The sequence below is a fragment of the Nakaseomyces glabratus genome, chromosome J (assembly GCF_010111755.1).
Source record: "Nakaseomyces glabratus chromosome J, complete sequence".
Classification (NCBI taxonomy): domain Eukaryota; kingdom Fungi; phylum Ascomycota; class Saccharomycetes; order Saccharomycetales; family Saccharomycetaceae; genus Nakaseomyces; species Nakaseomyces glabratus.
In genome coordinates, this window is record NC_088960.1 from 615001 (window position 1) to 627215 (window position 12215).

At 41.2% G+C, this 12215-nt stretch overlaps 5 protein-coding genes across 5 annotated transcripts; 2 read left to right on the plus strand and 3 right to left on the minus strand.

Moving 5' to 3' along the window:
- Window positions 1-885: 885 nt before the first annotated feature.
- YGP1 (Ygp1p) lies at window positions 886-1992 on the minus strand (the record flags this gene model as incomplete). Its single annotated transcript, XM_447969.1, has 1 exon — window positions 886-1992. One exon carries the CDS (start codon window positions 1990-1992, stop codon window positions 886-888), a length of 1107 nt encoding a protein of 368 aa, XP_447969.1.
- A 2169-nt stretch (window positions 1993-4161) lies between these two features.
- Window positions 4162-6483, minus strand: CBK1 (serine/threonine protein kinase CBK1; the record flags this gene model as incomplete). The annotated part of the gene is made up of 1 exon (XM_447970.1): window positions 4162-6483. The coding sequence occupies one exon, from the start codon at window positions 6481-6483 to the stop codon at window positions 4162-4164; it is 2322 nt and encodes a 773-aa protein (XP_447970.1).
- A 455-nt stretch (window positions 6484-6938) lies between these two features.
- On the minus strand, window positions 6939-7145 carry GVI51_J05907 (uncharacterized protein; the record flags this gene model as incomplete). Its single annotated transcript, XM_002999526.1, has 1 exon — window positions 6939-7145. One exon carries the CDS (start codon window positions 7143-7145, stop codon window positions 6939-6941), a length of 207 nt encoding a protein of 68 aa, XP_002999572.1.
- A 234-nt stretch (window positions 7146-7379) lies between these two features.
- RIA1 (GTPase RIA1) lies at window positions 7380-10706 on the plus strand (the record flags this gene model as incomplete). The annotated part of the gene is made up of 1 exon (XM_447971.1): window positions 7380-10706. The coding sequence occupies one exon, from the start codon at window positions 7380-7382 to the stop codon at window positions 10704-10706; it is 3327 nt and encodes a 1108-aa protein (XP_447971.1).
- Window positions 10707-11124: 418 nt separating this feature from the next.
- Window positions 11125-12081, plus strand: IBD2 (Ibd2p; the record flags this gene model as incomplete). Its single annotated transcript, XM_447972.1, has 1 exon — window positions 11125-12081. One exon carries the CDS (start codon window positions 11125-11127, stop codon window positions 12079-12081), a length of 957 nt encoding a protein of 318 aa, XP_447972.1.
- Window positions 12082-12215: the final 134 nt, after the last annotated feature.

A 12215-nucleotide genomic window follows, 5' to 3' on the forward strand; every position in this document is an offset into this window, starting at 1 on the left:
GGTAATAGCTTTCACGTTATCGCTGCAGAGAAGTGTCGATGTTGTGTCGTTGATATTGGAAAGATAAGATAAGATGGTTTATCTCTGGTCGATGAGTTTATGATTGTTGACTAGATGAGAATAGTTATTGTTGTGTATGACTCGTTTCGAATTGAGCAACAATCGGCATATATATATATATATATGTATATATATATGTGTGTGTGTGTGCTTTTCTAAGATGAGATAAAAACTAAGAACTTAATCAAATTCAAAGAGAAAATTAATTATAAATTATAATTAAGGTATCACAAGTGTACTTGCTTTACAACCAGGTATAGATTAAAAACCCTTGTATAGTAGAAAAATATGTAGGAAAAAAATAAAAGTCAAATAAAGAAATTGAATCGAAGAGGGAAATCTTGCTTCGCAAAGCAAAGCAAAACCCATTCGAGGTGGACGAACAATCGGGGCAAAGTCAAGTTGTCAAACTGTGAAATTAAATTTAGGCTTTTTCGCAGTATTAAACTCTTCTCTATACTGCCTCGACATAAAAAAATGTGTTAACGTGTAGTAGAAAGTAAAAGTCGGAGTTTGAAATAAAAAAAATAGTGGTATTAGAAAGTTCATGACGGTATTATGCGTTCGGAGTTCTGATTGCTATACACAGAACTTGCAGTGTAATGGCAAGAGAACTTCTTGCTTAATTTGATATTATTGGTAAAAAATGTATCGCCTTCCATAGCAAATTAAGAAATAAAAACAAACTGGAAAAGATAAAGAAATTAAAGTGCCTAGAATCACAGAGGACCCTCCATTACTGTTCTAACTTACGATATTAAAACGTTGGATTAGAAGAGGCCTGCAGTGAAAACAAATCACTCACTTTAATATAATTGTATCAGTTTAGTTTGGGAAGATGGACATCAAAGCTTCATCGGAGTTGACACCGTTGATGGCAGCAATGGACAATAGCAATTGAGCCTTAACTGGGGTCAAGTAACCGGCAGATAGAGCGTTTTGTGGGACGTCCTTGGAAGAAACTGGGGTCAATGGAGCACCAGAGTTAGCGTAGACGACTGGGATTTGAGCGGACTCGATGGTAGAAGTGGTAGAGTTGGAGCTACCGGAGGAGACAACGACCAAACCTTGGACGGTAGAGGCCAAGGAGGAGATCAAAGAGCTGGAGTAACCACCATCGTAGACAATTGGGACCAATGGGGTAGCAGCGAATTCGATGTCGGTGTTGGTGAAGTTAGTGTAGTTAACTCTGATGGTGCTGTTGCTGTTGATCAAAGCTGGTGGAGCTGGGGAGAAGAACCATTGGACCTTCTTGGCATCATCGATGACAGCGACTGGTAGGCCGACAGCGTTGGCAGAAGATGGGGTGAAGATACCAGCGTAGACTAGACCTTCCTTGGAAACGACCAATGGACCACGGTTCCAGGCGGCAGTTTCGTTAGCGACAGCCAAGGCCATCTTCTCGTCAGCAGAGATGACAATTGGCTTCTTGGAGTCCAAGACAATGGAGGTCAAGAAACCTAGGGATTCTAGGGACTTAGCGTTAGCAACAACGACGGCACCCTTGGTGGAGTTGTCGGCCAAAGTTTGGTTGATGGTGGCAGCGACGGAGTATAGTTCGGTGATGTTCAAAGCGGAAGTGGTGTTGAACAAAGCTGTAGAGTTTGTAGAGAACGCAGTAGTGTTAGTAGCGTTGGTGGATGGGATAGCGACTTGGCCACCGGTGTAGATGACTTGCAATTGTTGCTTTTGTGGGGCAACAGTGCTGTTAGTCATGTTAGAAGCGTTACCAGTAGTGTTAGCCAACAAAGAGGCCAAAGAGGATGGCAAAGCCTTAGCATGTGCGGAAGAAGTTGGCTTACCCTTTGTGGTAGAAGATGGGTGTACACTAGAAGTGGAGCTCTTCTTAGCCTTGTGTTTGAACAAGTCCTCAACTGGAGAGGCAACGGCAGCAGCGGCCAATAGAGAAGTCAAAGCAACTTGGAATTTCATTGTTAATAATATTTGACTTTTTTATGTGATCGGGTGTTGTTCTTTATAGCAACTTCCTTTTTATTTTTGGGATTCTTGGTAAGTCCTGGAATGAAAAGGAATCGAGTCACAAGAAAAGCTATATAGATTTGTTTATATATGTTTTTTTTAAAAAAAAATTGTTTCCAAGAAATGCTTTCCTTATGTGGATGAGCTCCTATTTCGTTTGTCTCTCCTTAATAAGGGAATTGTCCTTGTCCTTATTTCATGTGCTACAGTTAATTGCTTTCTCATTATTGTGATGGGGGCTCTCTCTGTCTCTCTCTCTATTTTACACAATTACCAATTATTACAAGTTCTTTTTACAAAAACAAAAAAGCCCTCAAACCTTCAAAGGTTACACTGTGTACAGGTTAGTCCCAGGGCACATCGCTGACTAGAAATGGGAAAGGTACTGCAAGGAACATTGAAAATTGAAAATTGAAAAAAAAGATGAAAAAGATGAAAAAGATGAATTGAGCAAAAGAGTTGTTATTGTTTTTCCGAATTCTCTCAGTTTTAGGGGAGTTTTCCCTCCCAACTCGATGCCTTTGTACCCTCAGATGGGTTCGCTACTCATCGAGGTTTTCACCTTCGATGAGTCCTTTAGCTGTCTCATCCTACCCTTCGGTCCCTCTTCTGTACTTTCTGTGTGCAGCTAATTTCCTCAACATTATCGGGCCAGAACATCCCTATTCCCTCTTTTCTCTTCCATTCTGCGTCCACCTTCCTTCTCGTCTTTCTACACTTACCACTTCCCATCCTTCCCCCCCCCCGTTCGTACATAACGGTTGTTAATACAACTGTTTGACCCGATTGGGACTGCGTGTATCTGTTATATGAGCTTACTCTATTTTATTAACTTCCTCGTACGGATTGTTGTAATTATGTACCGTGTTTGTCTCTCTCCTTGAACTTCTGTACAGATCCCCTCCCCCGGGGGGGCTCTTCTTACACTTTTGGTTGGAGAGGAATCGACTACGGGAAAAGGGGATTCCTATTCTTCGCTTCCCAATCCCGATCATCCGTTGGTGTGGCAAATCCTCCCCCCAAAGTACTTAGAGACCGTGGAGGAAGTAGTTCCCTTATTCAGAAATGTCTCCCCCCTTTCAGTATTCCCGAACGGGTCATTGCGGGATTGGGCTCCCCCTTCTATCCCTTTGTGGTTAAAGAAGGACACGCCCCCCCCTCCCCCGATATGAAAAGGGGCAAGAGCCGCACAAAATTGGTTTCAAACTCGGAAAGGGTTGTGAACACACACCCCTTTTGGGTAAGTCAATTACCCAAAACGGGGCGTCCGACGGATGAGCGTGATTTCGACTTCGATACAATTTAGGACGCCCCATAGAACATGGAAAGGAAAATGGAAAGGAAAAAGAACGCAACTTCATACACATAGAAAGCACGCACAAGAGCATCGTACTCTAAATTTAAGTAAATCACTATGCACAGTTGTTCCCTGAGTCTGGGTGTACAGGTGTTTTAATTCCAACTCTAAACCTTTTCTACGGATTGTGTTGCAACACAGAGAATTCTATCTTGCCAGATTGGAAATCGAAAATACGACCCAAGAAAAAAAGAAATGTTAATGCCTTTAATGATCTGCTCCATTTTCTGTGCGCTTTTCGTCCAAATAGGGCCACACAATGCCAGAGGATGATGTCATGGTCTTTTTGATTTCAATATCTTTGCCTAATCGGGTAATGTGAGTGGTTTTCCATCTGCCATCGACTCGATCTTCCATCTGCCATCTTCTAGTTCCCTGGGCACTGAGAGATTATTTTCCTTTGATTTTTGGGGGGGGGGGGGACCACTCCTTGTAATCGTTTAAGGTCCACAGCTGCCAATTGTTCCTGACACATGTCTCACAAAGGAGTAACAATGGGAGGGCTAAAAGGGGGGGGGGGTGGAAGGCTACGTAAAATTCTGTTTTCAATTTTGCATTGGCGGCTATGACTGTGTGGCTAACATATTGAACACGTATGCTGTCTATACAATTATTTATACCACACACTTAGCTTGTGGTCACTGGGGCGAGCTGCAATGACATTTGGATATTGTACAGTGTCTCGTGGGTTGAAAAGTGATAATCATTTGTATCTTTATGTATAAAAAAAAATTAGAACTTATAAATGAAACTAAGGAAAAAACTTATAATGCATTCTTTCTCGTCAAGTAGTCGAATCTGGAGTAAGTGTAGCCGATGAAAGGTAGATCTTCCTTCACTTGGTTCTGGTTCGGATTCACACCGTTCTTCATCATTTGCTCCCTTTGTTTTGCAGCTTGTGCCATTGCGGGCGAGTCTGGGACATTCTCTAACTCGTCCGTTGGGAAGAATCGGGTATCCGTGATGGAACTCAACTTGGGGATGTATGGTGCCTCCACTTGTCGTATGGTGTTCCAGTCCACCCCACGGAAGAACGGATGACTCTTGATCTCGTCAGCACCGCCTTGTCTCCCCAACCTCTGATTGGAGTGCGTTAGCAACCTACGGATCAAATCCTCCGCCTCGTAAGAGATATGTACATCCTCAGGGAATTGCAACGTTTGCTCAAAATTCATGATCTTACGATACGTCTCCTGCGGGGTCTCCGAACAGAATGGTGGCCATCCAATTAAACACTCATACATAATAGCCCCCAAGGACCACCAATCACAGTCCTGGCCATACCCTTGGTACAAAAAGATCTCAGGCGCAATGTAATCAGGTGTACCAACAGTCGAGTACGCCATCAGCCTTCTAGATTTCCTCCACGTTTGAATCTGCTGCCTGTTAGACATAGTCAGGTTGATAGAATCAACAATCATGGTTTGCCGGTTGTTACTACCGTCTCCTGCGTCATTTGGTGCCCCATTCTTCGTAGTAGCCTCGTCCTGCTGCAACAACTTCTTGTAGTAATTGGAATCGTGGGTCTTGTGGAACCCCGTAGATAAACCAAAATCTGAAAGTTTAATGTGCCCACGAATGTCAATTAGAATATTATCCGGTTTAATATCTCTGTGAATGAAACCAAGCTTATGGATAGTCTCGATGGCCAATATACACTCGGCCATGTAGAATCTGGTAACATCTTCCGTGAACAACTGCCATCTGATCAACATCGTCATCAAATCACCACCCGGTAGAAACTCCATGATCAAGTAAAGGTATTGTGCATCCTGGAATGAGTAGTACAATGAAACAATCCAAGGGGAGTCCGTGCCTGCCAGGACATCTCTTTCAGCCTTGACATGCGCTAATTGATCCTTCTTGTACATCTCAGACTTAAGCAACGTCTTCATCGCATAGATCTTACCAGTATCCTTCTTTTGAACAAGTCTAACTTCACCAAATGCACCTTTACCAATAACTTGAACCGTATGAAAATCTTCCAACGATAGCCTGGTCCTCCTCAACCTCAAGAATTGCGATTCTTTCTTACCTAGGGAGGCAAGCTGTCTTGCATTCCGTTCTTCAGACCAGTTATGCGATCCCAGCTCTGTCTCAAGCTCTACTCTACGCTCGTTCCTCTCGATTGCATACTTCACTGACTGTTGATAGTAATTCTCAACCTTAAGCTTGACAGCAGCGGCTTTGTCCTGTGTCGACTTACTCAATAAGTCGGGTCTCCTCTCAAAATACATATAGCTACCCGCATTTTGTAGCTCTTGCTGTTGTTGCTGTTGAAGCTGTGTTTGTTGTGGAGGAACCATGCTTTGAAATTTTGGCTGCTGCTGCTGCTGTTGTTGCTGTTGCTGTTGCTGTTGCTGTTGCTGTTGGGGAGGTAAAGAAGGTTGCGGAAGTTGGGTGAAAGTTGTCTGTTGTAATGGCTGTGCAGGCTGCCTTTGAGGAGATGATCTATGGGCACTTAATTGTCCCGATGACAAATTGCTGTTGGTGTAGAAAGTCTGTGGTTGATGATAAGGACTGCTACTTTGACTTCCATTAATATTATAATTCCCATTAGCCATAACGTGGTTCCCGGCCCCATTGTTGAAATCGGAATCAACTGAATAACGATCCGGAGAAAACTGTGAACGAGCTTGGTTTAGATTATCCTGTAACAGATTAGTAGAGTTATTGTCGTGCGAATACAGTGGGTTGTTTCCCATAGTAGGTGGAGGCGTATTGAACATGTTGTTCATGTTACTTGTGCTCGGTATATTTCCACCCTGGTTCATAGCAGGATGGAAATTACCATTACTTATTTTTTGTACTAGACCATGTGGAGGCGTGGAAGGGTGTAACTGAGGTATATCAGTGAAACCAGCACCATACGCCGCATTATGTTGTTGTTGTTGTTGTTGTTGTTGTTGCTCCATGTGACTCGAATACTGATCGTGCAAAGACTGGTTTGAGATCTGCTGTCTCAGAAAATGATCCCCAACACTGGGACTACCGGGCTTCTCAAACTCCATGGCATCCAGCACTGGCGGCTGGAACCGCTGCCCGTTATTAGCATCATACGCGTGATCATACTCGCCACCAAACATACTGGTTTTTGCTCTACACTGCTTTTATTTGCGTCTCCCACGTAACACCACGCCTTCTACAAATTTGTGTGCTAAATGAACTCCCAGCAATGTTTGATCTAGCGCTTGTTATTGTTGATTTGCAATTCCTGATCTGCACATCTCAGTGATTCCAAAGATTCGCTGTTCGTTATTTTGGCAAAATTTTGTTTTTAGGAGCTTCGAAGCATTTACGCTGGCGTACCTGGTGATATGCATAGCCTTCGCAGGCATAACAGTGGATATTGAAGGCTGGGGTATTTGTAATATATTGGCTATTCGTGTCTATATATCTGGCTAAAATATAGATGATATAATATCAAATGTGAAGTAGGTCCTTTACCGTAATTCTGGTGAATATATATTTGTGGCTGTGTGCTCTGCGTGCACTGTGTGCCTATGCATGTGTGTAAAATGTAATTAATAGCTGTGTATGTTCAGTGTCGGCTAGGTGGTTTCTCTATCTTGGTAGATGCTTCCAGTAGTTCTGACCCTTCCACATATACCAGGTTGCTCTCTATACCGCCCGGTGTGTTGAACGGGTACATACACTTGTCGTTGGCACACATCACCACGGCATGCTTCATCCGGATCATGAACCTGTGTAATAACTCTCCACACTGCGGACACACCCTCGCATCCATCCTTACTCTCTGACCACAATACACTTGCCTTGTTCCTTGCGCAAGGTGCTCTCCTCAAGTATGAAGTACCCTCTATACTCTTAATAGCTTTAGCTCATCGCAAATTTTTGCCAAAAAATCGCAAAATCGGCTTCTCGATGAGGGCAATATAAAGCATCAACATATTTACATGGGTCATTGAGTGTTGTTTTAGCCAAGTACATCACACAGCAAACAATAAAAACCACGGTAAAAATGGTTAGAGTACTCCCAGAGACTTTCAAGCGGTTGCAGAGCGATCCCACCTGTGTGCGGAACATATGTATTGTTGCACATGTGGATCATGGTAAGACATCGCTGGCTGACTCACTGTTGGCCTCCAACGGTATTATCTCCCAGAGACTGGCCGGTAGAGTGAGATACTTGGATGCCAGACCAGACGAGCAGTTGCGTGGTATCACGATGGAGTCATCTGCCATTTCACTTTACTTCAGAGTGCTGCATAAGCAAGAAGGGAAAGATGAACCCCTGGTCAATGAACATCTGATCAACTTGATTGACTCGCCGGGCCATATTGACTTCTCAAGTGAAGTGAGTGCTGCCTCGAGACTATGTGACGGTGCTGTTGTGCTGGTTGATGTAGTGGAGGGTGTTTGCTCTCAAACAGTCACTGTGCTGAGACAATGTTGGACAGAAAAGCTGAAACCAGTGCTGGTACTGAATAAGATTGATAGACTAATCACAGAACTACAATTGACACCTATGGAGGCGTACATCCACCTAAACAAGACTATTGAACAAGTTAACTCCGTCATTGGTTCATTCTTCGCTGGTGAGAGACAGTTAGATGATTTGTCCTGGAGAGAAAGGCTTGAAACCAACGCCAACGCAGAATTCATTGAAAAGGATGACTCCGAGATTTACTTTACACCAACGGATAATAGGGTGATCTTTGCCTCTGCAGCAGATGGCTGGGGTTTCAACATTGGACAACTAGCCAAATTCTATGAAAAGAAAATGGGCGCCAAAAGAGAGAACTTGCAGAAAGTCCTATGGGGTGATTTTTACATGGAGCCAAAGACCAAGAAAATAATCACTAATAAAAACCTGAAAGGAAGAAATCTAAAGCCTCTATTTGTTTCATTGATACTCGATAACATATGGAAGATATATGAAAATGTTATTATGGAAAAGGACCTCGATATGGTAGAGAAGTTTACCAAAATTCTAGACGTGACCTTAACTGCCCGTGATCTAAGAACTAAAGATGATAAACAACTACTAAGACAGATTATGGGCCAGTGGCTACCTGTAAGTACAGCTGTTCTACTAACTGTGATCGAAAAATTGCCTTCACCACTAGAGTCACAATCAGAGAGGCTAGATGTCATAATTGGTAAGGAATATGAAAAAGAGGATGTTGACGAAGACTTGATCAAAGATATGAAGGAATGTAATAGAAATGGTCAATTATGTGCATATGTATCCAAGATGTTATCGATCCCAAGAGATGAATTACCTCTTGAGGACAATAAGAACATGACAGCAGATCAGATAATTGAAAGAAATAGGAGAGCTCGTGAAGTGGCGATGAATGCAGCTAAAAGAGCAGAAATGCTAGAAAAATCAAAAGATAACTCAACTGAAGAGGACCTATATGCAAGGGCTAAAGAGACGATCATAACTCCAGAGTTAGATTCAGGAACTGAAAACAAAACCAAAAACGATACTTTCCAGATTGTTACGGCACCTGCTGCTCCTCTAGATCTTGGCTTTGAATATGAGGAAGATCCTGAAGCTGTGTCAGATGATGATTCAGATACAAATGGCGATGCTATTCCTGAATTTGTCCCAGGTGAAATCGATCCTAACGATCCGCTCAGCTCTATGTTTGAATATGAAGAAGAAGACCCATTTTCTACCGGTGCTACTTTAGCGGAAACACATTTCGAACCTGTCTCTTTAGAAGAGTTAAAGGATGACGATATTTTTGATGAAAAGGACGAAGTTCTAATCGGATTTGCAAGGATATACAGTGGTACATTAGAAGTTGGACAAGAAATCTCAGTCATAGGTCCCAAGTATGACCCAAAAAATCCTACTGAGCATATACACACAACAACAATTACCAAGCTGTATTTATTTATGGGTAAGGAACTAGTAAGCTTAAACTCTTGTCCTTCTGGTAATATTGTGGGTATTGGAGGTTTAGCTGGAAAAATCATTAAAAATGGTACTATTGTAGGTAACTCTGCAAAGGGCTTAAACCTTGCAGGAGTAAACTTACACTCCACACCTATTGTTCGTGTTGCGATTGAACCATCAAATCCTATGGAGATTAATAAACTAGTCAGAGGTCTAAAATTACTGGATTTAGCTGATCCATGTGTGAATATTGAGGTTGAAGACTCTGGTGAGCACATTTTATGTACAGCTGGTGAACTGCACTTGGAAAGGTGTTTGAAGGATTTGAAAGAAAGATTTGCTGGTATTGACATCACACATAGTGAACCTGCTATCCCATACAGAGAGACATTTTTAAATGTATCAGGAATGAATCCACCAAAGAATCCGGAACTTGGAAGATCTGTTATTGAGCTAAAACTAGGAAAATACAGAATGTCCTTTAGAAGTATCCCACTATCAGATGAAATAACCAACTTTTTGACACATCACGAGAGAACGATTGCCAGAATTGTATCCTCTAAGTCAGCTAATGAGAACATTGAGGAACAGATACTGGATGAAGATACATTTTGGAAAAAATTGGGGTCACTATTTGAAGAAAGCGAAGGAACTGAAGAATTAGTTAGTTATATGGACAAGATAGCAGCGTTTGGTCCAAAAAGAATTGGTGCAAATATTTTAGTGTCCAATAATGGTATTCTTGGAAATGTCAAACAACATGAGGCCCCACAGTTCGAATACTCAGATTCGATAATAAATGGTTTTCTATTATCTGTGAATGAGGGTCCATTAGCAAACGAGCAAGTCCAAGGAATGTGCGTTGTGTTGGAAGATATTCACGAGATGACAGAAAATGAAATTTCAGAGATAGATGACCCACATTATCAGGTCGATGAGCCAAATCTCTCTGGTAGATTGATTACAACAACTAGAGACTGCATTCATAAGTCATTTTTGGACTGGTCACCACGTATAATGTGGGCAATGTATACATGTGATATTCAAACGTCAGTGGATGTTCTTGGTAAAGTATACGCCGTTGTGCAACAAAGACACGGTAAAATTATATCAGAAGAAATGAAAGAAGGTACACCATTCTTCCAGATTATTGCTAGAATCCCTGTTGTCGAGGCCTTCGGTCTCAGTGAGGACATCAGAAAGAAAACTTCGGGTGCAGCTCAACCTCAGCTAGTCTTTGATGGATATGAAAGTATAGACCTGGATCCATTCTGGGTACCAACCACAGAGGAAGAATTGGAAGAATTAGGTGAAACGGCAGACAAGGAAAATATTGCGCGTGCTCATATGAATAACATTAGAAGACGCAAAGGTCTATTTATTGAAGAAAAGGTGATCCAAAATGCTGAGAAGCAAAGAACTTTGAAGAGAAATTGAATTAAAAATATTTAAAAAAAAATATAAATACAAGAAAATATATCAATCAAGTTCACTTTTGTATCTCTGTTTAAAAATGATAGTACAATATGGCTTTGACAATTATGAATTATATACATTCACTACAATCACTAATCACGTTATGTATTTCTTGAAATTTTACATCCGCAGATCGTCTAACTGTGGTATGGGCATCTCTAATAGTGAAATACTATACATTGATGACTAAAAGTAGTTCAGGTTATTGTTATAGTTCAAACGATACTTAGTCTCCATATTAAGACTACAGAAGGGTATAATATTTCTATCTGCTATTTAGCGCTTTTACTATCATTTCAGAAACAGAAGATTGCGAAGAGACGTTGCTTATAGTGTAGGTTAGATGATTTATTAACAGTGGCAATAATTGAAAAGAAGGATGAGCTCTAATAATCAAAATACGAATAACACTTCCATAGAGCTGATTTCGGAAAATGGCCCCATATCGCTAAATTTAATGATGGAAGAAGGAGTGAAAGCTTTAACTAGAATTTTGTCGAATCAATTAAATGATACCCCAGGAACACAACCTATGCATTTCATAATAAAAAAAAATGATAAAGACAATAAGGCTATAGATATTAATGGTGACGATGAAGAAGTCGTTGAATTAGGCAATGAAAGTAATTACCATATGTCCGACGGTGTTCAAAATGAAGCGGAGATAATACTAAATGACCAACTAAATGATATATTGAAGAATCACGAGTCCCAACTGCGGCTTGATGGCGAAGAAGCAGAGATCATTTTTGATTATGAAACTCAGGGTACTGTAGATGGCTCTGATTCAATCGGAGAGAAAATCACACAGATGATTGAATCTGTACTTCCGAATGGTTTGGGTCCCAACACTACTGGGAAACTACAGGCAGTTCTTAATGGCAAAGAGCTTAACATAACGGAGGAGATCCATAAATCTGATAGGATAGAAGAAGAGGAGCATATTGAGGGCGGATTGACTACCGCTGAAGGTAATTTCGAGGTGGAATTCGAAACGGAGCCTCTACCGGAAGATCATAAACATACTGAAGAAAATATAGATGGTCACGAAAACTACAACGACTGTTGTCCGCATCATCATAACAACCAAGACAATCGTCGAAGAGCGCCTAAGTACAAAAATTATAATTATCATGATTACGAATATACAGTACAACACCCAAAAACTGAACCTAATTTCAGCGCTCTAATTAATCAAAAAAAGCCAGTTTGCCTGTTTTGTGAATATTATATGGTATTTGGGGAGCCCCCAAAGAACATGATCAAGTGGTACAACATGCATTACGGTTATAACCATCTTCCACAGAGGAATGACAGACATCATAGGAATAGATAATAGCATTAGTATAACTGAATTAGGCAAAAATCCATTTAGTACCTTGATCTCTATTTTAATTACATAGCATACCTCACTTTCTGCATATAATAAAACTCAGAAAATAATCACTTTATAAGCGAGTTCAAAATCGC